This window comes from Lates calcarifer, linkage group LG1 (genome assembly GCF_001640805.2).
Source record: "Lates calcarifer isolate ASB-BC8 linkage group LG1, TLL_Latcal_v3, whole genome shotgun sequence".
Classification (NCBI taxonomy): domain Eukaryota; kingdom Metazoa; phylum Chordata; class Actinopteri; family Centropomidae; genus Lates; species Lates calcarifer.
Window position 1 is genome coordinate 22471421 of NC_066833.1, and position 24618 is coordinate 22496038.

General features: G+C 39.9%; 2 protein-coding genes across 3 annotated transcripts in view; one reads left to right on the forward strand and one right to left on the reverse strand.

Annotated features, from left to right (window-relative positions):
- Positions 1 to 6902, forward strand: part of itgbl1 (integrin, beta-like 1) — a 39658-nt gene extending 32756 nt beyond the window's left edge. Inside the window, exons 9-11 of the mRNA XM_018702670.2 lie at positions 274 to 420; positions 3053 to 3166; positions 6230 to 6902. Of these exons, the coding sequence (XP_018558186.1) occupies positions 274 to 420; positions 3053 to 3166; positions 6230 to 6318 (350 nt within the window). The 3' untranslated portion in view covers positions 6319 to 6902. The remainder of the gene's footprint in view (positions 1 to 273; positions 421 to 3052; positions 3167 to 6229) is intronic.
- A 1784-nt stretch (positions 6903 to 8686) lies between these two features.
- The window catches only part of fgf14 (fibroblast growth factor 14), a 92871-nt gene continuing 76939 nt past the window's right edge, over positions 8687 to 24618 (reverse strand). For both annotated transcript variants that reach the window (XM_018702675.2, XM_018702676.2), the window contains exons 4-5: positions 12039 to 12237; positions 8687 to 10509 (exon numbers count right to left, since the gene is read on the reverse strand). In XM_018702675.2, the coding sequence (XP_018558191.1) occupies positions 10367 to 10509; positions 12039 to 12237 (342 nt within the window). In that variant the 3' untranslated portion in view covers positions 8687 to 10366. The remainder of the gene's footprint in view (positions 10510 to 12038; positions 12238 to 24618) is intronic.

Here is a 24618-nt window from a genome sequence, read left to right on the forward strand (position 1 = left end):
GCCTGCTGCGTCTCTCTCGTCTTCCTGCAGCTCTGTCTTCTTGTACTGCCTATTAGTGTCAAGGTTCAATGTCTGCACTGTCAACTTTCTGTGTTTATGTGCTTTATTGCTATCTTTTTTTTTTTTGCTCTCCAGTTGTATTTCCCTTGACTTCTCACTGCATCTGTGAATGCGTTATTTATTCATTTCTCCTCTGTTCGTGCTATTTTCTCATGAGCCCGCTCCATATTCTGTCTCCTTTTAAATGAAGGCCCTTCTGCCCTCCACCGCCAGGTCACGGTTACTGTTCATGTGGACGGTGCATCTGTGAGGAGGGCTGGTTCGGGAAGCGCTGCCAGTTCCCCAGGTCTTGTGAGATGAGCGACACCCAGAGCAAGGAGCTTTGTGAGACCTCAGATGGAGTCCTGTGCAGTGGAAAAGGTGAACAACATATTTTTGAATCAAATGCTGCTTCGGAAAAGTTTTCATAAAAGTCACTATTCGGGTGTGAAGAGTGATGTAATAATTTGTACATACATGCACAAAATATAGATTTTTCTTTTAAAGGAATACAAATTGGAAATATGTGCAGATTAGACTTTATATATATTGACTATTTCTAATTGATTTCCTTTCAGTAGCACCCTGGTGGCCAAATGGTTATAATTAATCCTACATATACCAATCAGCCACAACATTAAAACCACTGACAAGTGAAAAACATTGATCACCTCAGTACAATACAGTGTTCTGCTGGGAAACTCTGGGCCCTGACATCCATCTGGATATTACTTTGACATGTACCAACCACATAAACATTGTAGAAAAAGCACACACTTCCATGGCAACAACACTCCCCAATGGCAGTGGCCTCCTCCAGCAGGACAATGCTGGAGGAGCGCAGAGTCCAAGGTGTTGACCTGGTTTCCAAACTCACCACATCCCAATCTGATCCAGCATCTGTGGGATGGGTTGGAACAGGTAAGATCCATGGAGGCCCCACCTCAAAACCCACAGGACCAGCTGCTAATGTCTCAGTGCCAGACACCACAGGACACCCTTAGAGGTCCTGTGTCCATGCCCCAATGAGTCAGAATTGTTTTGGCAACATGAGGGGGACCTACACAATACTGGACAGGTCCAACAGATGCTCGATCAGATTAGGATCTAGACAGTTCAGAGGCCAGGTCAACACCTTGGACTCTTTGCCTTCCTCCAGCATTGTTCCTTGAGATATTTCTGAGCAGTTTTGAGGTGTGGTGGGTGCATTGTTCTGCTGGTGGAGGCCCCTGCAATTGGGGAGTGCTGGGGTGTTTGTGTGTGCTTGGTCTACAACAATAGTTAGGTAGGTGGTACATATCAAAGTAACACCCAGATGAATGTCAGGACCCAAGGTTTCCCAGCAGAACATTGTATTGCAACACAATGATCAATGTTAGCCACTTGGTTGATCGATGTAAATGCAATGCAATTCCCGTCTCTTCTCTACAGCTCTGACCATCAAATAAAGGCAAAAATGCTTCAAAATCGAAATGAAATTTAGATGTTACTGATTCAGAACTATCTTTTGATTTTTGCTGCCTCTAGTCTCATGTTCACAAACTTTCTTACAGAGCAGCTCAATCAAAACCTCTTATGTTCATTACTATTAGAGCTGATCTTACTCTCATTGTCTCTGACATACTCTCATACTATTTTAAAAGTAATTTCCTCCTGTCTTTTAGATCATAGAGACAAGTAATTAAACTGATAAGCTTTACAACAGATTGTACAAGATAATCATCACATTTCAACTCTGAACCCAATTGTGTTGCTCTGTCACAAGTTAATCCTTTGTTCTTGCATAATTAAAAATAATAATCTGGGCCAGATTTACTTACAGATTTACTAAAACACAATTTAACAAAATGCTAATGCATTATATATCAGCTAGTTCAAGAAATCCATTACAAAAACAAAGGTAGCCGCCTTAAGGGGGCAGGTTTTTTTATTATTACTACAGATCAACAGATAAGGTGATTGATTGGGAATTAATTAACAGAAATATTCACCATCATGGAGAAAGGCCAAATATTCAATGTTTTCAGCTTCTCAAATATGATGATTTGCTGCTTTGCTCTGTTACATATAGTTGTTAATAAAATATCCCTTGGTTTGGTAATGTTGCTCTGAGAGAATCAAAAATCTGATGATGCCATCTTTCATTGTTTTCTGATATTTTGTAGACTTAACAATTGATTGATAAATAGAAAAGAACTCTGATCATGAAAAATGATTGCTGCAGCTCTATGTAGCTGTCCATTGACTGTATCATGTACATTTATGGTGAAGTTGTCCTTGTTGTCACTACACTGTATGTATCAGTATGCGACAAATGACACCACACAACAGGATTCTTTCTGTTGCCTGGCTGTGAATCCAAAGATATAGACCGATTGCAGTGGGTCCAGCTCTGTGGGCCTGAGCGGGGTGTGAAAATGAAAATGAGCATGTTCATTCTCCACGCTTCACTACATTCAGACACAATCTTCCCTCGGCTCCTCCCCTTTCCTGCCTCTCATTCCGTCTGTCTCTCGCTGTCTGCTTCCACCTCTCACGGTGGGTTCCTGTAACCTGCTGTATGTTGATAGAAATTGGAGAGATTGAAAACATAGTTGCTGGACCTCAGGGTGGGAGCTTTGTGGGGAAAAAATGAAGGAAACAGCAGTGGATTTGTTTCCCTCTACCAATCCTTAATACCTTATTATCCCGCTGCTGCCCTTGAGAGAGAAAGAAGAATAGACACCAATGGGGAAGAGAGGAAGTTTAAAGTGTGGGTGGATTGGTTTCCTGGTGGCAAAAGTGTATTAGTAGAAGATCTCATATCCACTCTGCCCAAAACTATTAATCTTCTGTGTAGAATAAAGAATTTACAGGAAATAATACAAATAGCATTTACTAAAAAAACACAAGCAGCAAGGGAATGGTGTAAAAATGAAACACAAAATATACAACGTCAAAAAGTTACTCAGCTTGGATGAAAAAAAAGTGATGTTAATTAACACTTCTGTGAGTGTGCGTGTTTGTGTTGCAGGTTCCTGTCACTGTGGCCAGTGTATCTGCTCTCCCCAAGACTGGTGGGTGTCTGGAGAGCTCTGCGAGTGTGACGACCGGGAGTGTGACAAACACGATGGCCTCATCTGCACAGGTAGTGTAGGCAACACACACACACACACACACACACACACACACGCACCACAAAACCCACTCGTCAACATCTATGGTTGTGAGTCAGAAAGTAGATTAAAATAATTAACAGAGACAAAAGACACACACATATTCCCCTATATTGCCGTTTATCCACAGGAGCCATCTTCTCCCAACTGATAAATGAAACCTCAGTACATGTTTATAGTTATTTTTGCCTGGAGGCCTGTCAAAATCTGGACAGCTGTTCAGACATGTTTCTCATCATGACTTCACGACTTTAAATGTCAGCCTTAATGTCATTCGAATATGCATCAGTGGTTCCAGATTCAGACAAACACTGCTTAAAAATCGTGGAAAATTGGGAAAACAAAACAAAGAAAATGTATGGCGATGTCTGTTAAATGTTCATGATTACCATATTATTATATTATCATATTATACATACTGAGTGGAGCAAAAATTACCATATGTATGAGAATTATTCTAATGTAATTTAATGGTATTTAATGTGGAAAAAGCAGATAAAAGTCACTGCTTCTTTTTTCCAGGTAGCCATGATTTTTTGTCTTCCACATGCTAATGATACAAAATTTTTTTGCAAGTTTTCCAATAAATTACTCTGCATCCTGAGATTTCATGGGCCCTTCAAAGCTGCAGATTCTCATTACACATACAACTGATGAGTCATGTGGAAAATTCAGTCATATTAGGAATGCTTGCTGGTTAATTTCATGCACTGAATATGATAATTCCAATAACCACTTCAGAGAAGAGACAAAAAGGTCTAATACACCAGCACAGGTAAAAGTGTAAAAATAAATAAATTACAATTTTTAGAAATCACTCTTATGATTTCAGTTTTTCCACTCCATCAGAACTATAACAATCACATGCAAGGTTTATGAATCAGGAATATAATCGCACAATGTCAGTCAGAAACCACACATTGATTCTCCAAATGCTCAAGTTATACAGTAAAGCATGATACCGCTCCAGTGAGAGTATGGCTGGTCCTATTGAACCGGTGATATGCTTCATAATATTTTAGTGTCAGTTTCTCTCTAGGGAGCCAAATCCAAAGCTAAAACCTATTCATCTGTGCCAGAGTTCCACTGTTGCCTAATTCCATTTAAAAAAACAAGAATTAGCCACACTGTTGCACCTGGTGACACATTCCTTCCTATGATACTATATACTATATGTATATATATACTTGAGTTTGCACCAAAGCACCAAATGTGTATTGTATATTAATGCACACCTGAAAATGGTCTAAAATATAAAAACTGTACAGCAACAAAAAAAAAAAAAAAAAAAAAAGGAAAGTGTACAGTCATGTCCTGTTTTTCAAGATAATTTCTTCAGTGGGAATGAATGGGTTTGTGGCTGAGTGCCACAGACAAGGTAGGGAAGTTTGAAAATATTGAGACAGACTGAAGCATTGTTGGTTTTGGTTTTCTCATGGGATTTATCCACAATAAGGGGAATACTGAGTAAGGCCAGCCTTATTGTTTAATGAGAGGAAGGTCTGTCTAGACTTCTATCTGGATTCAGCAGATAAACAGTCAGCTCATTTCTGAGAGAAATGTTGACTCCTCCGGCACAGTCCCTTTCTCCAATATCTTCCTTTCCTATGTCACTCTCCTTGTTCTTTTTTTCTTACCTGCTTACCCATCTCTGCTGCCTTACATTTTTTTCACCTCACTTTCATTGTTTTATCCTCGTCATCATCTATCATCCCTTTTCCTTCCTCAGATTCCTTCCTCCTCTCCCACGGAGATATTTTGCAGTAGATATGTCTTTTCAACTGTGTGACAGGAGGCCAGTGGGAGTCTTCCTCCTAGGCCCAGCATCTCTGACAGCTCGGGGAGCCAGCAGAGAGCTAGGGGGTACTGAATTATAACAGAAAGATGTATGGTGGCCCAGAGGGTCAAAACACAATGACATTTCGCAAAACATGATGATGTTTCACAAAACACAATAACATTTCACAACAATGACATTTCAGAACACAGCATTACACATTACAGAAAAGATGGGACAACAATCCTTGTTTGTGACTGGCCAAAACCCAGATCTGCTCAATGTCATTTCTTATTTCTATTGTGTACTACTCTCAGCATTGTCCCTGTGCAAATTTTAACCTGAGTTTGAAAGGATGGAAGAGGAGACTGAAATCATAAGGAAATATTTTAACAAAGGACAATTCGTACAATGTTTCAGACAAGTGGTAAAGACCTTCTTGTAGCTGACCATTCTGGTTAACTAAAGTGTCATCAGTTGCCTGGCAGCAGAACAACCTATCACAGTAGCACCAACCCAATTGAACACATCCACTGAATAAACTTTGAACTAATGTGGTTCCTCTCCAATCACAAACAAAAAAACCACAGCCATTTATGTAATCTGAGATGTGTTTTGAAAAATGTTGTTGTGTTTTGACCACTGGTGTCCTTCATATCCAAATAAATATATCCCCATTCCTAAAGAAAATAGGTCAGTGCATATGATCGTACTCATATCTTGCTTCCTTATTGTTTGAGCAAAGACATGTCATCAGTATTTTTTCCAAGCTGAGGCCGTTAAACTATTTAGTAAAAGTTAGGAAAATATTGTAGGAGACTGGGCTTGAACTCCTTTGAATTTAAGTCTGATGCACTACACACCATTGACCACAAACTGAGCACAAAATAAATGTGGATTGCTATAAACCATTTTTCCAGGAAAGGATAGTCTCGACTTAGTTTTATTATCACCACAGAAAGGATGAAAGAAGAACAACAGGTCAGATTTTAGGTTCTCTGAGCTTTGTGCAAATGTGTTGAATATATAGAAGTATGAAGGTTTTTCACTCTTAATTAAACCAGAGTTTTCTCTTCTACTGTGTGGGTGAAAGCAGAGGAAAACCACAAACTGTCCTGAGCAGCATAGTTTGCCTCTATCCCCCGCCAGAGAGCTGCACCCGGGGATGCAGGGTGTGAAAAGAGGAACCTTGTTAAAGGTCAGACATGATGGCACAGCTCTTTTAATTCACAGCTTTTCTTCTCACATCTTCTCACAGGGAACGGGTTGTGCAATTGTGGCAACTGTGAGTGCTGGGAAGGCTGGACAGGGAACGCTTGTGAAATCTGGGTGGGAGCAGAGTACTGAGGAGAACAGGACACCGGGGGTTAGAGACAAGAGGCCTGGCTGCCGGGAGCGACCAGGAGCACCACCGATGGCCACGACCAGGCTGGTAAAACAACCACAGCCTGGAAACCACAGGAGGAGGGAGAAGACATACATAAACATGGATGTAATTCTGCATATCACTAACAGCATTCATTCTTTTATTGTACTGGTTACAAATGATCCTTATTAAAACTGGATTTTGTAGGTGAAGAGAAACAACCATATTTTTCTGTTTAAAACATATTACAATGTAAACATTTACGTTTCCAAAACAGCTTTATGTATGATTTTTTGTTGTTGTTGTTGTTGTTGTACATGCATAGGAACACTTACATATCCCGGATGGCTGACATTTTAGGATGTGGGTACATGACAAATCCATATGTTGGAAAGAAAAGCACATGTTCTTTAAGGTGACATTTTTGGAATATGTGGGATACTGCAGGGTATAATGTAGGTCTGGTGCACAGTGAAGTGTTATTCCGCAGTTCACTTGAAAGTTCAAGGCAGAGGTTACTGTTTGAGGTTTTTATTTCTTTTTAATAATAAAACATTAAATGTGCCGCATGACACAACATTTTGCATGGAAAACAATGCGAAGACCTTAATCATACATGGTTACAAATTTGTTATAACATGACATAACTCCAATGGGCATACTTGCAATGGTATATATATATTTTTGAAAATAAATCGTTTTAATAGTGCCTATTCTCCTCCACCGGGAAAGCAAACCAAAACGACCTGCCATGAAACCCACGCTGTACTGAAGGTACGTAATGGACATTTCTCACTCAACTCATACTTGTGATAAGGTTAAATTCTAAGTGGAGGAAACAAAGAGAAGGGCATACATACTTTAGTTGTGGCATGCTGCATGTCCATGTCACTTCAAAAGGTGGCATCAGGGGATGAGAGCTAGATTGACACAAGAGCTCAGTCACCACTTGAAAAAAGGACCGATAAGAAGTCACAAAGAAAATTTAATGTAAATTCTACTTTGGCCTTTTCATGCTTAAACTAGCCAACCCCTCTGTTTTCTTTGTCCCATCAAAAATGACAGGTGCAATAATATACTGCACACTATATTGCATTAAGTATGTTACTGACATTACAGTACACCTTTATATAAATATTTTATTCAATATGTTGTATATGCGTATACAACAAACACAAACTGTATAGTGTAGACAAACTCGTTGCATATATGTATGTAAAATTAGCGGTACATACCAACAGTTCTTGATAGACATAGCCTACTACATGCAGTTCATCAATGCCATCCTCTCCCCATGCAACAGATGGGACAACGTACAAAAGAAGAGGTTGAAAACTGAAGCAACAAAGAAACTAAGTTTGCTAGAATATTCTTGTAACACACCTGAAGAGAGGGGGGAACAAAGCAAAAGTGACCAGGATTAGGAGACGACATCACACATGACCCGTATACGAGAGAAAAATGGGGACAAAAAATTAAAAGAAAAAGAAAAAATCAGTGGCTACAGAGATCAAAACGGAGATGTACAATTACACACTGGTCATTTACAAAAATAAAGTCAGCCTTGGAGGAGCCAGTTAACTGGACTGCAGGGCTGGAGCAGCAACCAGCCCAGCATGTAGAGTTTGTAAGAGTGGAGGATGATTGGCTGTAATGAGGACAGAACATCAGCCTCAAAATACAACTAGAATGGTTTCCATCTCCAGTGTGTATGCCATTTTTGTTATAACATTAACAGCTTTGTACAGACAAATATTGAAGTCTAACTAATGTGCTTTGATGTGCTGTAATAAGAAATGGTCATGTGTAATCCCAATAAACTCAGAAAATTATATTTACCAAATCAATGTCTTAATATAGTTGCGGTTTTAGCAGCATACAGCAGCAACAATCTACTTAATAATCTAAATCTTATCTAACAAAACTATTAGGAAAAAATCATCAAAGCAAGACGTTAAAACGTTATAAATTGATTGATCAGATAGAGCTTTGATAAACTGCTAACAGTCATGATGAAAATGCAAAAACAGAAAGTGCAGTGGGTTACCTTCAGATTAGGTGTGAGTGTGCCATAGCCTACAACATGCCCATTCAACTCCCACACCGAACTTCAGTGCTCTTCAGCTTTAATAGAGTGAAGAACGATACCCATACCTTGTTCCTTATAGAAAATACATGCACGTGATTAATTCAAGGTATACGTACTTCTCCAAAATGACATCAGTCGAGACCTTTGTGGGTCTGAGCAGAGTTGATTCTGTCGGACAGAACAAATGCTATCACAGTGAAAGCTTTGATGAATTGAATCAGAGAACCAGATTTGTTTTCTTTTTTTTTTTTTAAAGAGTTAAGAGTTCAGTTCTTCTTGGGATGAAAAAAAGACTTTGGTCATTTCAGAATGAGTACATCTGAGTGTGGTTTCTCTATGGATAATGCTACGTGTCCTCTACATGGATGTATCGGGTGGGTGAGGCACCTTTGGCCCAGTGGGGACTGGGAACCTGTTTTTGCATGCCGGGAATCAAGGTCCAAACAGGCACGTGACAGGCCAAGATGATCAGTACTGGACTCTGCATGCTGAGCTAGGAGACAAATCCTCTCATAATAATAATTATAATAATATCTAGTCATTTAAAAAGTTATGATTTTTAATAGTCATTTTCCCTAAGTTTTATACAGTGAAAATGTTACAATATAAGCCATCTCTTGTATAACTGCTGCAAGAAGAGAGAACACAATATTAACCTTGCCCATGCTTTAGTTTGCTGAACCAAATAGGGATGCAGCCAGTATAAATGTGGCCTACTGGTTTTCAGCCATGTTGTTTTCTGGCTTTAAAGTAGACGCTGCCATAAGATGGCTGCCAGTTCTGCAGTTATAGACCATCTGGGTCAAAGCCACAAGCCTTGCCTTATAGTCCAAAGAAGTCAGCGAGTGAGGGACAGAGGCCTACAAGGCCTAGAAATATTCCTAGAGCCCACGCTCTGAAATAAGATTAAAGAAAAATAGACTTCAGGTTTTCTATTTACCAGAGAAGGCGGACTGAACCGCTGGTGGGACTTAGATAGTGATATGTATACACCATTCCTTACAGCGCTCTTCCACCCACACGCACATCTGTTTATAAATGTGTGTGTGTGTGTGTTTGTATGTGTGTAGGGAGCTCCTCGCATTGATTGCAGTGGCGGTAATTAGCACTTCATCAACTATGATTGCAGGAGCTATCTGCCAACCTCCAGTGTTTTTTATCGGCTGCAAAAAAAAAAAAGCAACATCTCTGATTTTCCCCACAAACTTTGTGTGTCTGTAAGTGTGTGTGCATGTTGTAGGCAAGAAGAAAATTTGGAATTTTTTTTTGTACATGTGTTTGTTTTTATATCATATCTGTGTGAATGTGTTTATTAGAAAATCACACAACTCCCTTGCAAAATGTTTTTATCTTTTCTAGATTACTTGACAAAGAGAAAAGTGTGTGACTAGAGATAGAAAGAGAGGGAGGGCAACATACTCATAAAAAATAGAGGACGACAGTCCAAATATTTACTCTATCTATACAGTCTCTATCCCAGAACATAGCTGGTGAACTGTGGTATAGAAAATAGATCTGAAGGTACACAGACTCTGCTCCAACAGGGCATTATAGAGAGGGGGAAGGTTTCTTGGATGAACCATCAGCAAGCAAAGTACCACAAGCGTGGTTGTGAAACACGCGTTATTCACATGAATTGTCACAGTTTCAGAGGAATCTAAAGGCATTCCATGATCAGAGGTCCTCTTCCCTCCTGTGCTGGAGATACTCAGCCACCTCAGAATCCTTCCACCCATGCTGAGATAGCTGGAGATAACGAGGACGAGGCGGAGAAAGAGGAGGAGGAGGAACAAGAGAAGAAAGGAAGGAACGTTCGCCTGGATCTGATCCACAGAAGAAAGGAGGGTCTGGAGTCTAGTCGGGAAAAGCCCTGCCTCCTTCGCGCCCCTCCCTCCTCTACACACACACACACATACACACTGGACACCGGTCATGTGTGGCTATGTGGCGGGCTTGTCTGGCTTGCTAACAGGTTTACCTCCATTCATCACCGCTGGCTCACTTGTGCTTTTACTGGGAGGTACTGCCACTTTGGGCACTGTCTCTCCAACATCATGCAACGATGGCTCTCTGTACATGGCAACTGGAGGAGCGAACGATGAGGAAAGAAAAGAGAGAGAAAGGGGAAAAGCTGTTAGATGGCATTTTTGAGTTTACCTACCTAAAGGAGCATACATCCCCTAACAATACTTGCTGTTGTTTCCTTTTTCAAACATTTTATACAGACAAAAATCCCAAACCTGCACCAGAGACACCCTGCAAACAGAGACAATGATATATGTTTTTGCCTAAGGGCTTCGTGCTACGTCTCCATCAGGGCTGATTCGGAATCTAAGCACATGCTTTTTGACAAAACAGCGAAAAGTGTCTCATTATCCTCCACTTTACAGCCACTGCACTACAGCTGTATTACTGTCTTGACAGGACACTTCAACTTGATTCCATGTTTAAATGATGGGAAGCAATCAGGCCGGTCACTGTCGAGAGTGATGATGGGCATCTGCTGGACTATCAACATTTCATACTGCACTTACAGAGCTGTCTTGCATCCTACACTTGTACGCTTACAGCAAGAAAATAGAGAATCAGCACACATATACAAAAATATGTCAAAGCTAGATATTCCACAGACAATAGTTGTACCACTACCAAGTATAAAATCATGCCATGCACATCCGGTTTTGCTTTTTATTCTGTAGATTTCATACAAAAGTACCCACAATTGTTGATGTCTCCACCTAAAAGCTGTTATGTTTTCTGCTGCAAAATGGCACCATAGTTTACAGTTAACATGGTTTCTTTGACAGCTGAAAAAAAACTGCTTCAGGTAACAGAACGTGAGGAGACAATGTGAGGGCGAACTCTAACGAGCTGCTGATTATGGCCTTTGAGTCTCTCTAGATGAAGTGAAAACATTTGTATGTACTACTGAGACTCTTTTCATGTTTTTTTTTTTTTTTTAAGGTCGTCTCACCCAAAAACACGCTTTGTTTAGTTTTGAAATTTCCTTCTCTGAAACTTGCCGCTATTGCATGATGATGGGTGCACAGGTTTCAGGGGTAGATAACTCAAAACCTTTGCAAATAGAATTGAAACTAAGAAAATGTTATTTTGTGATTTGGGTGAACTGACCTTGTAAATGATGGTGATATTTGGTATTCTAATTGCTGTCAACAATTTCCATTTAAAGACCAAAAAAAAAAAAAAATGTTTTAGTTTGTCTATATACTCCCCAGCTTCTCCTCTTTGCCATTCAACCCCAAGGTCATTCTTTCTTACTGAAGGCACAGGTCATGAATATTTACTTTTATTTTTGAGGTAGGTAGGTTACAAAAACACTACCCATACAGAGGAATAAGCTGCATCAGGATCTGCCTACACACAATACTAACTAGCATAATAAATTCATTATTGATTTTAGTCTTTTCATGAGCTTTGTTGACAATAAGAAAAAAAGAATAGCCCCCACACCTAAACTTTTAATACCATTTATTACTTTTTTTTTAAACTTACTTGAAAAAGAAAAAACAGCTCTAGGGTTTAGATACGTAAGACCACAGCACAGTTTTAATATGTTATTATTAAATCTCACTCTGAGTTATTATCACGTACCTTCTAATGGCTTGGGCAGGAAGTGAGCAGCTGGTTTTGTTTTTTTCACCCGGTTCCCCTTCATGGCTTGGCCCTCTTTATTGAGCCCTAGGAACCAAGCTCTTCCCGACTCCTGTTGTCTGTACAACATGGATGAGTAGATCACATAGTAGTTCTCAAACACCGACTCTTTGAACTTGCACTCCGCTGTAAAGAGTTCCTGCAAAGACACAAATGAGCACCAGACACATTAAGTAAGTAAGTGTTTTTAAACCATAAACCACAACATAAAATATTTCATGTTATACTGTACGTGGACGACATTCCAGTGGACTCAAACTAATAATTTATGATGCATTTTATGCAAGAATGAAACAGATGTAAGATTCATAAATTATATTTCTGCTTGTATGAAGGTGACCAGCACACATGCCACCTTCATTTCATATATAGAGAATAATGTTATTGCAAGCTCAGAAACTGCCCCGCCAGGTAAAATGGACTTCATACTTCCACCTGTCTGTGAAAAGGGTGAGCGCTGCACAGTCTATCTCACTATAATCATGTTTGATTCAAGCTAAGCCTAATGACCTGCTCTGATGAAATGCAACTCTCATTCTCTCCTTGGCTTTAACCTTGACATCAGATGTAAGAGCACTCGTTTAGTCAATTAGCCCGTGTTCCTGGCAGAAAGTATATATTGTTAGGCTCTGACCCCAGCACCTCGGCACCTCAGCACTTTTTTACCCCCTGGATGTCTTAGTCAGATACTCCTGGCTTGTTCGTCTTTTTTTTTTTTTTTTTTAATTGGTAAAAACCCAAAGAGATTCATTCTTCCCAAATGCTATGTCTTCTATCAGCAATCTGTCTATGACTGCCCTCTGAGCTTTCTACAAATAATGATAGAACTAATCAAGTGACTCCTCCATCCTTTACACCTCAATCTGGCAATGACAAATGAACACTGAGGCACCGCATCTCTCTCTGCTGTTGTCCATTCATCTCCAACCAGAAGGGTAATAAAAAGCGTTTCCACATTGTCCGCCCTGCCAGGCTAAAAATAAAGGCATTCATCAGGGTGTATTAATCAAAGCACACTCATCACACAATGGAGGGTTTCACCACATCTGTTGAAAGGAGTTCACAGTGGGCTGGCTCACATAACTACTCACAGTGTATGTAAAAATCCTCTGATATATCCTGTATCACAGTGATTCTTGATGTCAGGGCTAGTGTCATTGAGAAGATTCTTTCCAGAATGAAAATATATAGTAGGGATTACTTTAATTTCTTTGCGTCAAACAAGTAAAATGGAGACTGTGTAGGATACTTCCATCGTATCTAATATCATCTTCCAACCAGCACACTATAAACTAATTTCAGTGTTAAATTAGAATAAACAAACAGAGACGATCTTAGAAACAGGATCTCATATGACCATAGATTTAAACAGCCTTTTGGAATTTATCATTTTTTACTTTTATTACATTATCTCTTTGATTATGTTGTGTTTGAATGATCAAAAGGCTGCACCAGCCAACATTCTCAAAATGACAATGCTAACCTGCTGATGTTTAGCAGGTATTTTGTGCAGCAGATGGATCATTAATTTTGCAGATATTTGGTCATACATGAAAGATGATGGTGCTTTATGAAAAATTAAAAGATCACCAAAACCACAAAGGTCAATCTCATGGTGGCACTAGGAAAAAAAAAAAAAAAAAAACAGAATCGCCATCACTAGGATTTATCCTCTGGGCACTGTCGTTATTTGAACCAGATTTCATGCATCCAAACAGAAAACAACAACCACACAGTTGTGCTAGTAGATGAGTCAGGGATCACCCGAAGTCAGTAGGCTTCATCTCTGGGGGACAGCGAATGTACCAAAGAATCCATGCAATGCTTGTCAAGATATTAGGACTAAACGGATGGATATTGCCATGCCTAGAGCAATGATACCAGTGAGGCTAAAAATGTCACATTATCTTAATTCTCAGTTATTATACTGGAGATTGATTTTATAGTTAACATGTTGAGGCTCTTTGTAAATCTCCTGTACTGTAGCTTCACGGGACATTATTTATGGGCTAAATACTCAATTTTGAACTCAGTATACACCATGCTGTCATTATGGTATAATTAGCCCCTTTGGTGAATTACTCCTGTCAGAGCTTATCATCCAGACAGTATTCAGTTGAAAGCAGAGCTGAGCAGGAAGGAGTGGAAAGACACTGGGGATGACCATAATGATCCTGACAAGCACCCGGCTGCAATTTTGAGTGTCCTCTCTATCCTTGATTGAAGACTCCTGGGCATTTCTGAGTGGAAGGCACAAATGCATGATGCATTACAACAGCGTCAGCTGAGATGTTAAAAAATACTCAGGGAGTGGTGCTGTGATTCTTCACATTGCAATTACAGTGAAAAATGTTCAAAACCTCAGGCACTGAGGGGTCAGAGTGTTGATCTGTTATGTGAGATATGTGCTGGGAAATCCTGCATCCTGACTTTGTTCTGTCTCGTCAGCGATTACTATTACACAAGAGAATTAACTTCAGACTATTCTCGTGGCAAATGTAGGGATTAGGATCAGAACTATTAATGCTGCTTCTGTAGCAGACCACAGAGGCAGAGCAGGACAATCTAATGATAGGCAGAAACATTGCAGGCTAAAGCAATAAAAAAAACTGAGCCTCACATGATAAAACCCTGAGCACTAGGACGTCTAGCATGTTTCATAGCGAATAAATGAGCATGCTCTCGGGACTATGCACAGGCTTGACCCCATCTTTATTCATTTTGTTGTCATTATCAGGATATATTGTGTGACGGTGGCAAGCAGCAGTTTGTCAAATGGCTGTTTATTGTCTCCAAGTTGTCAGAAAGGCTGAGCTGTGTCCAATCTGCCAGGACAGGCAGGTGACACATAAAACTTAATAGATCCCAAATTATATAAGAGAAGTCTTATCTCATGGGAGGGCTGTGATTTATATTCAAAATAACTTGCTTGGATGATCTTTAGTCAACAACACAGAACAAATGTCTTCATCGCACAGTTTCATTTGTTAAAGCAAACAGCCTTTGTTCCCTGAAAGAATGTTTAAACATGCTCTATTTCATGCCGAAGCAAACTCTGTTGCTGAGCCGATTAGAAGGCAAAACAGTTTTACCTTCATGGTTCCCTGAGTTGCTTCAATTAGGTTATTAATTCTACTTTTTTCTCGTCAGGTGAGCTGCACTGCAGGTTGGTTGACTGCTGTAATTAGTCACATCATTTTGATGCCGGTTCAGGTTTAGCCCAGCACTGATTACTTATACGGCACCTACAAAACAGCCTTGAGTCAAAGTAATCATACAAGCTGGTGCCAAGGCCATAATTGTGGCTAATCAAACGCCTTCACATCGACGCACAAAAAGTCTGGCTTTGTTTACAGGAGGCAGGGGAAGTGGGGGTGGTTTGTTTGTGGAATGATGCTTGATGGTGAACAAAAATGTAGCACTGTCAGTCACTGTAATCAGTTTCATTTGAAGATCAGAGATATGAGGGCAGCAGATTTCAGACACACTCACACACACGTTTGCTGACTGCATTTGAAGTCTAATGTCAACAACAAGGCTTTTATCATGTTCTATCTCTGTCTTGCCATAAAACAAGATAGAGACTTTCCTTTAGTCATTTTCCCTCATTTGTGATCAATAATTCTTTACACGTGTCAGATGTTGACAAAAGTATGTGGACACCCAAACAGCGTACAGGGTAACATTGTGCACATCCATGTTGGCATGTTGTGGTAGAAAAAGTCCTCCAATTAATTGTTGCCACAGAGGTGCAAACACACTATTGACAATCATATTTGCCTTAAAGCTGGACTTATCAACAATAATAACATATTTATTATTATTATTATTTCTGGGGGTTTTTTCACCTTTATTTTGACAGGACAGTGAAGACCGGACCGGGAGTCGATCCAGGGACCAGGGACCATGTGGTACGCGCCCCCAACCATTCAGCTATGGGGGCGCACTTTTACATCGACACAGTATCAAATGACTAAATGCAATGTGTGTGAAGGGGCCAGAAAAAACCCCCACAGAGAATTACCGCACACCTCCGTAGTTCCCTTCGGCTGCAAAAAGCGTTTTAGCCTCTTAGAACTCTCTGTTGTGGTTTTCAAGCTTTTTACTTGGCTCAGTCTCTCTTCACTCCAAATTAACGTTAATGTTGTGTCGATAAAGTTGTATTTACTGCTTGTTCTACTGCCCCCAAGTGGCCAAAAAATCCCCAATTTTTACTGCTTTAATTTGAACAAGGGAAGAACAGCCTTGTAACACAAGTGCAAAGAAAGTGAAGACAGAGTGTCCTTTACGTAAGGTGATAAAGAGTATAATCTATCACAAGTTATATTTAATATGAATCTTTCTCTGACTCCCTGTAACATTTTTTTTATTAATAAATATGTGGAAGAAGCGTGTAGTGTAAGAGCAAGGTTGTGAGGACACCACCGTTAAGCAAACGTTCCGGTGGGATTATCATTTTGATTGGCAGGTTTTAAACTTCATGAAGGTGAAACAACTACTGTTCTTTACCTAAACGCCCTACCGAGCTTTCCTTGAGGAAACATTTTCTCTACCAATTTCTTTTGCTGTTTTTTTTTTTTCTATTCTTTGTCCAGGGGAAACCAGAACATGAGCAAACACATTTGTCTTGGTTTCCATGGTAATGCAGAGGCACTCGAGGACAATATTTTGTTGGTCTAATGGAATGGGCATCCCCATCGTGTCCATTAACCAGACTCATAGGATGCACACACAATTTACAGCTGTATTCTCATATTAATGTTTTAAAAAAAAGCTGTTTAACGTCCTTCAGCATTACTTAACCCTCAAGTTATATACTGTCGCATATCAAATAACAAGAGTCTTCACTGATATTAACATCACATCCTAATTGAACAGCTGTGAGCTTGCCATGTGATAATTTCAAATCAGACACAGTATTACCTTGTTTGCTGTATGATGCTACCCACTAATATTTTAGAAAAATATGGGTGACATTGAAGAAGAAAAAGGAGAAGCAGACTCAGACACAGCACACACTTTTCACACCAGTGGCAAATCGAATCATTTTTGTGGCACCAAACGGTTGATTTTCCTCTCGCTCGATCTCCCCACTTGGCGCTCCACATCAGTGGTTCCCTGGCCCGTGATTGGCCATGCTCTGAATGGGAAGGCTGTAATTGACCTTGGCCACAGACAGCGTGAGGGCCAAAACTGCTCAGCCCCACATAATCAGCCCCAGTCACCAAAGCAAAAAAGACAGGGATGGAAATAAAGGAGAGATGAGCGGTCAAAGCAATAAAAGACTGACAGTGGCTAAGAGAGAGAAAGGAGTGTGATTGAGGGGAAGGGGCAGATCCAGGGAGGAGAACAGTTTGAATGTTAAAAAAAATAACTGATTTTTTTTTTTTTTTTTTTTTTTTTTTTAAAAAGAGGCAAATGGATACAGACAGATGGAGAGAGTGGGAGTTTAAAATAAGAAGCCCTGAAAATAGTGAACAGGCATTTAAAGACGAGAGCAAAAGGGACTCACTCTGAAAGAAACATTCTTTGAAAAAAGGTTAAAAAAAAATATCACAAAACAGGTCGTGATTGCCCAGCATGACCACCTAAAAGTAGGTGAGGGGGATGTTACATGGGGGAGGGGGACGTACATTAATATGCAGAGTGACTGCTCACTACCCTACTGTGGAAACGAAGAAATTGTTTATTAATGCTGCCAGCATAAAACCTATTAATCCATGGAAAAAGGTCAACCTCCAGAAAGCTGAGCTGCATTGACAATGCTAAGCTGCTCTCATATGTATAAGAGTCACGTCGACAGTGTGTGCAGACAATGGGGGCTTCAGCAGGCCTGTCTGATTATCAAACCCGGAGGAGAAAGAGGAGACAGGGACCAACTGAGGAGAGTTGCCGGTTAACAGCTGGCTGAATTGTGTACACAGACGGTTTACAGTATTGGTTTTCCTTTTTTTTTTTTTTTCTTGAATGATCTGAATACAAGACAAGACTAGAGGTGTACGTGCTGGTAAAATGGGTGGATTATCACAGGAGAAAGTCCAGACAAGAAATTTTCACTTATGGTTACAGGTACATGACAATAACTTAAGATCTCAGAACATTTGAAATCAGGCACTAACTCAAAAAACTGAAATTAGAGGCAGAAGTTAGTATTTAAAAAGTATTTTTTATGGGAAAAAAAATGGAGCTGTGAGAGCCTGCAGATTTGAGCGTGACAGAATAGAAACATTGGACAGAAGTCAAAGTAAGATCAAGGTGATTTCTTGGCTGAGCCTCAAAGTCACAATGTCAAAGGAATATCTCTCAACTTCGCTCTTTGTCTTCACAGATCTTTAGATGTGCAGACAGCGAAAGTGCATGTTGTCATGCTTTGCAACACCGACTCAAATGTTGTATCACATCTGAACTGTCAGAAATTATTAGCTACAACTGATGAAGACATCTGCAATTCAGTGGCAATGTGGATAATACCAATGTTTCATGAATGACTTGGAGAAAACAGATCTAAATGATGGTTATGAATCATCCCGTCTGTGTGTGATATCACAAGAATGTTAAACAAAACTTCCAAATTAATTGCTGCTGTTAATGCTGAAAAGACAGGCGGTGAAATCACAACTCATTAAAAAAAAAAAAAACAGCCAATATATAGCAAACAACTTAATTCATTATTCTTAATTGTTTTTCTCATTCTTTTTTCTAACACACGATCACTAAATCACGTTTTTAACTGTATTTTTTATGTACTTTGCATCATATTATCTAAATATAAATATGCAGAGTTTCCCCCTGTACTCTGTAAACATAAAGAGATTTTATTTCTGTATTCATTTAAGTGGATAGGTAACTAAAAATGTCCATGTCTGCAGCTATAAAAACAATAAGCCAGCAGACTGCACACCAAAACCTTAAGATAGTTTACTTTTGAAATATAACCATTTTTAAAATGTGTGTACCTCACAACACCACACTATATACTTTTCACTGAAGAGATGACAAAAAGCAGTGACACCTTTAAGGTGTCAGGCCACCAGAAGCACTTAAGTGTTCGCTAAAGTTTCCCTGAAGGCAGAGACCCTTTAACACCGGCACAGTACAGCTCCCCTGGCTCAATCTACACACACATAAACACACACAAGTGTTGCTATTCTCAATAGGAGACGAAATGGTGGCATGCAAAGTCTAGTAAAGATTTAGGTTGTGATCTGAGTTTAAAACATGTGCCACGGGTATTTTTATTGGTGTTATGTTTTTTTCTGATCATACAAGAGACTCCAAATACTATGAGGTGAATTTGTTGAAAATTGAATGCCATGATTAAACAAGCACAGTGGTTTAAACTGATCAGTTATCTATCTAACATTACATTATCTGACTAACCACCAAATTCTTCAATCAATCGTCTTTTTAGTGGTGACAGTTCAACCTGAAATATGACTTCTGGTAACTATTAAGTGAAATATGTGTCGAAGTGTTCAAATTGCTAGTGAAATACTGAAATGAAGTTTTTCTCCATTATTTGTTGGGTGAACAAACACCAGCCTAAACTGATTAAAAATGGCAGACATTAAAATCAAACACCAGTTTAATTGGGGTCAGTTTGGGTAAACACACTTAGAAAAGCCACGTCTGGAGGGTGGCAAACATTGTAAGCCTTTGGAATAAATAATTGAGAAACACAGCAAATTCTTTAAGAGAGAAAATGTGTTTCTCATTCTAAAAACACACACACACATACACACACACACACACACAATGTTGTAGGAGAGTCTGCTGGGGAGGAAACACACAAATAAAGCACAACCACCCACACCTGGATCAGCGGAGTTTCAAGTGCATGTGTATGTTTGTCCACTCTGCCGCTGTTGATCTGTAAATTGGTGCCAGACTGGTGTCAAGGCAGCCAGAGTTTCACTAGATTGGCTAGTCATCTCCTGTCAGGAAAGCCAGCTTTCTGCCCTATGCAACAAGCTGACAAGCATATCTCAGATATGTCACACAGGTGCGCACACACACACACACACACACGCTAATTTCTACATGTGCACACTCCTTTAAGTCCAAGCTCACACAAAAGAAATAAGTATACTCATTGAAAAGCAGAGTTAACAGAGGGAGAAAACAGTGAGAGGTGTGTCTGCAGGTACAGTACAGAGCTGTTTCTCCTCTCTGTGTGTGTTTCTGTCTCTGCTCTGTTTGTGTTGTTTACACCCTCAGGAACAGTGTCCCAGTTTTTTTTTGTTTTTTTTGTTTTTTTTTAAAGAGGAAGTGTGTGTGTGTGTGTGTGAGTCTCCTTGCAGATTCACTTCTCAGTGACTCTCTCTCTCTCACTAGTTTAGACTTAAACATCTTTTATATCTCAGCTCTCGATTATTCATTTTGCAGTTTAAGAGGCGAGAGCAAGTCCTCCTTTCTCTTAATTCATTTTTAACCACAACACCCAAAGCATGAGTTTGTTGGTGTTGCTTTTAACATTAGATGTGTTGGTCTTCTTAAGGACATGAGTAATGTTGTTTTATTTTTACTGGTAGTGGTGTCATTGCTGCTGTTTTTGTTGTTAGTTGAGCTTCCAGGGTAACTTTTATTTTTCTTACCGGTGTTGTTGTTAATGGAAAAATTCAGGCCCCTCTCCATTTACAGGCCTATTGCAGCTGTGAGGTTCAACCAACCAAGATTTTGTAAATCAAGATTTGTCTCAATGTCATTGCTAAGTCTTAAAGGATAAGGCTTGGTGATAATCTGTATTTTTATTATTGTCAACAAATCCGGTGATAGGCTTCACTAGTGTGAGCTATCTGCAGCATAATAATGCACATATATAAACATGTATAATGTGATGTAGCCAGCACAGTGATGTTAGAAATGTCCCCTGCTTTTAAAGATAACCCCACATCTCATGATGGGCCAGGGATGTCCTGCTCTCCTGAACTACATTTTTTCATAGTCTTGAGGGTTTAAGGATATTTCTACATATTGAGCTTTCCCATAGGCAAGAACTGAACTGTACTGTGCAACAAATATTTAGAAATGTAACTACATATAAATCCCTCCTCTGGCTGAAGGATAAAGAGCTCTATTTTCATACAAGCAGAGACAGCGCAAACGCAGGTGCAATGCCATTTCTGTCAGGCACACCTGCATGTTTTGCCCTTTCCTCTTCTTGGCAATTTCGTGGCTCTAACCTGACACCTTGTACTGAGTGGGTGGATCTGCACAGCAGAGGTTGTGTTTATGCAGATAAAATGCAGCGCGGTGCAATTTTGGTACCGTTTTTGGCATGAAATTGTGCCTGTGCACCACCTCTTATCACAAATACAAGCGAACACAAATTTTTCATGGTTTAATTGATGCCAGGTATGCTGTTGGAGGGAGGGGGAGTTGGAATGATTCAGGGGGCCAAAGGCTGGACAGGGGCCATCTCAAATGAACATTTCAGGGATTATAAGAGCTGTTGTTGAGGTTTTGTTGGAGGGGGAGGATGTTATCCGCCTTCATGTATTGTGTCAAATTTTGCCTAATTTTTATACAGTTATTACAGTTATGTGGCTGACAAACTGGTGATTCTTACCAACAGTGTCTTCCACAGCTGGTTAGTTACTATTTTTTATGTGTAATATACAAATCTTGTACCAGACTCTTGAAATATACCGCTTCATATCCACAATTTCCAAATCATGCTGCATTTAAACAGTATTACAACACAACAACAACAACGATAATTATAATTATAATGACAGCAAATATGCATGGAGATTGATGTTCACTGTGGTAGATAATATACAATCTAAGAAAGTTTTAAGCCTGGAATTGTGGGGAAAATGAATCAAAAAATGTAAAACTAGGCACTATGAACTGAGAAATGGTAAGGAAAAAATTATACATGATTTGTAATTCCGGGGGTGAAACATGCAAACATATTGGCATGGTCCTTTAATGCACAACTCCACAGACCATTTACCCTATATAATAAAAATTATATATTTTCCTTTGTAAACAGGATGGCTATAGTTGGCTACACACATGCCCTAATGCCCAGATTTAACACACTAAGTTTATAAGTTAATATATTTAGTTTATATAAATCAAGCCCAACAGATTACAGCTGTCTGTGTCTCTGAGGGATGTAAGAGGTCGTCATGGACAGTAATATCATAAATGGGCACAATGAGGTTATTATTCATTGGAAAGGGTTGTAGTGCAGAGCATAATCTGGAAGCCAGAGCATTACGTAAGTAGACATAACTATTACTGTTGGCGTTAGGAACAGTTAACCAAGTTATATCACTCAGTTACTACTACATGTGTGATGACAGATGTACGTAATGCCAGATGTTGGAACTGCAGTTGAGTAAACTTGTAGACCATAACAGCTGGATCTAAAGAGCTAGATTAAAGCTGATGATTTCCTTCTGTAATAGGATTGAGGGATATGGTTGCACATATTCCTGCTTTCTCCTTGATATTTTTGAAATTTGAGTGTACATGGGCCATTTCACAGTGTCCATCTCTCCTGAAACCTTGTTGACAAGCAGCCAGAGCACTCAACCTGAGTGTCTGTGCATGAGGGGAAGACAGCAGAGGATTCCCCAACAGTCTGTCTCTCTCTGAGGATCAAATGTGGCCTGGCTACAGCTGGAAGGATGAGTGATTCAACCAGTCAGCCAGACAGGAAACGCAAAGCCACCCAGCCTGCCTATCAGCTGTTCAACCACGAGCCAAATCCTGTCAATCAAGCAGTCAGCGAGTTTGTTTTTCAGATGCCACACACTGAATTTAAATTCTGCAGAGACGCAAAGATTCTCATTAAAGCTGTTCATAAATTGTTGATAGGCACGATGGGCTGGGTGGGACTGCCATATTTGAGCTGCAGTTATCACCTGCATCTCACAATTTCACTGTCCAAAGAATGATTACAATACACGCAATCTGCCTCAGCATCAAAGGGATCAAACACAGTTTAGGGGGAGGAATGCTAATCAGCAACTTGGTGATATCATCTCAGGATCACAGCTATTTATTCACAGTCTCAATTAATTTATCATTTTCACTTTGCATATCGGAAAATTCTTAATGGTTCTCAGAGCAGCACTGTCAGCATTTCCTCGAAGGGGTCACTTCCATACAGGTGCCATCAGTTCTTAATTAATTTGTATATAATTCCCTTGTGAAAACCATAAACAACCTTTGATGCAGGACCTATCATTCAACAGAGTCAAAACCACATTTATCTCCTTCCACCACTGTAACATTGCAATAATTGAACTATTTCAAAGCATGGCTTACCATCAGACTTTAGCACACATCTTCCTAACACCCAGAAGCTCCAGTTTGTTCAAAACACTGTGGCGCAAATTTTAACAAGGACTTCTAAATCTTCCAACATAGCCTCAGTTAACTCTTGTATTGGCTCTTATCCAGGTTCAAATTAATGTTAAATTGCTCCTCCTAGCATATGGTTTTGCTCCACCATGCTTAATGAACCATATATTCCCCTATATCCTTCCACATGGTTTAAGATCTCAACAGACAGGCAACCTTGTTATCACAGGACCTTAGACAGGAATAAGTGTATTCTCCTACAGCATCCCATTTCTGTCGAATATACTCCTCACCTCTGCTGTGGAAGTTGGCTCACCTTCAGTCTTCTTGGATTGTCACCACAACAGGCACTGGCCCAGTTGGGTTCCATGCCCCCAGACTCTGCTGAGATGCAGGAAACATTCCTCAAGAGGTGGGAGTTGAAGACTCATGACATAGTGACAGGGACATGTTCCCGGTTCACCCTCAATGGACATTTGAGCTTACAAGGGCTGCCTGGCAGCTCTCCCCATCACCTAACCCAGTGTACCATCGAGGAGGTGATCAGTCCACTGCTCTGGTTGTTTTTCACTTTGTCTGTCACACATATAAAGCTGTAGATCTGGTGATTCAACAACAAAGTCAATAATTTCTATGGTCTGAGATGTTCTGCTACAATGAATAATCTGAAGATTAATGGCATCCATGGACAGTCTACAACAAGCACTGAAGTTCAATGAAAAGCCCCACTCAGGTTCAGATAAGGCAGTGATTTTCCTCCCATCACTTGCAGATTTTTCCATGGGAAAGTCCACCGATAGAGCTGCGCAGTGCTGTGCAGTTGCACGGAGGAAAAGCTTCTTGTTTCTCTAGAGAAAACGCTCAGCCAGAGGCTTATATCTCCTAACTCTGGACATCTCCAGAGAAAAGGAGGAGTCCAGACCCAGTCCAGGAGCTTGGTACCACAGCCATTGTTAGTGTTTGCTAGCAGGAAATTGTGTGTGATGAGTTTGAAAGTGAAGATAATGGACAGTGGAGAGCCATACAAGTGTAAGTTTCCTTTTACTGTGTGTATTTGCTAGTTTAAATGTCTTTCTAGTAGAACAATGTGCGTGGATGTATCACACAATAACTTCCTCTGACCTGCTGCCCTCTGCAGTGAGGCTGTGGTTTAAGTATCGTAACCACGAGCTGAAAAAAATAAATATAAATAAACATTTAC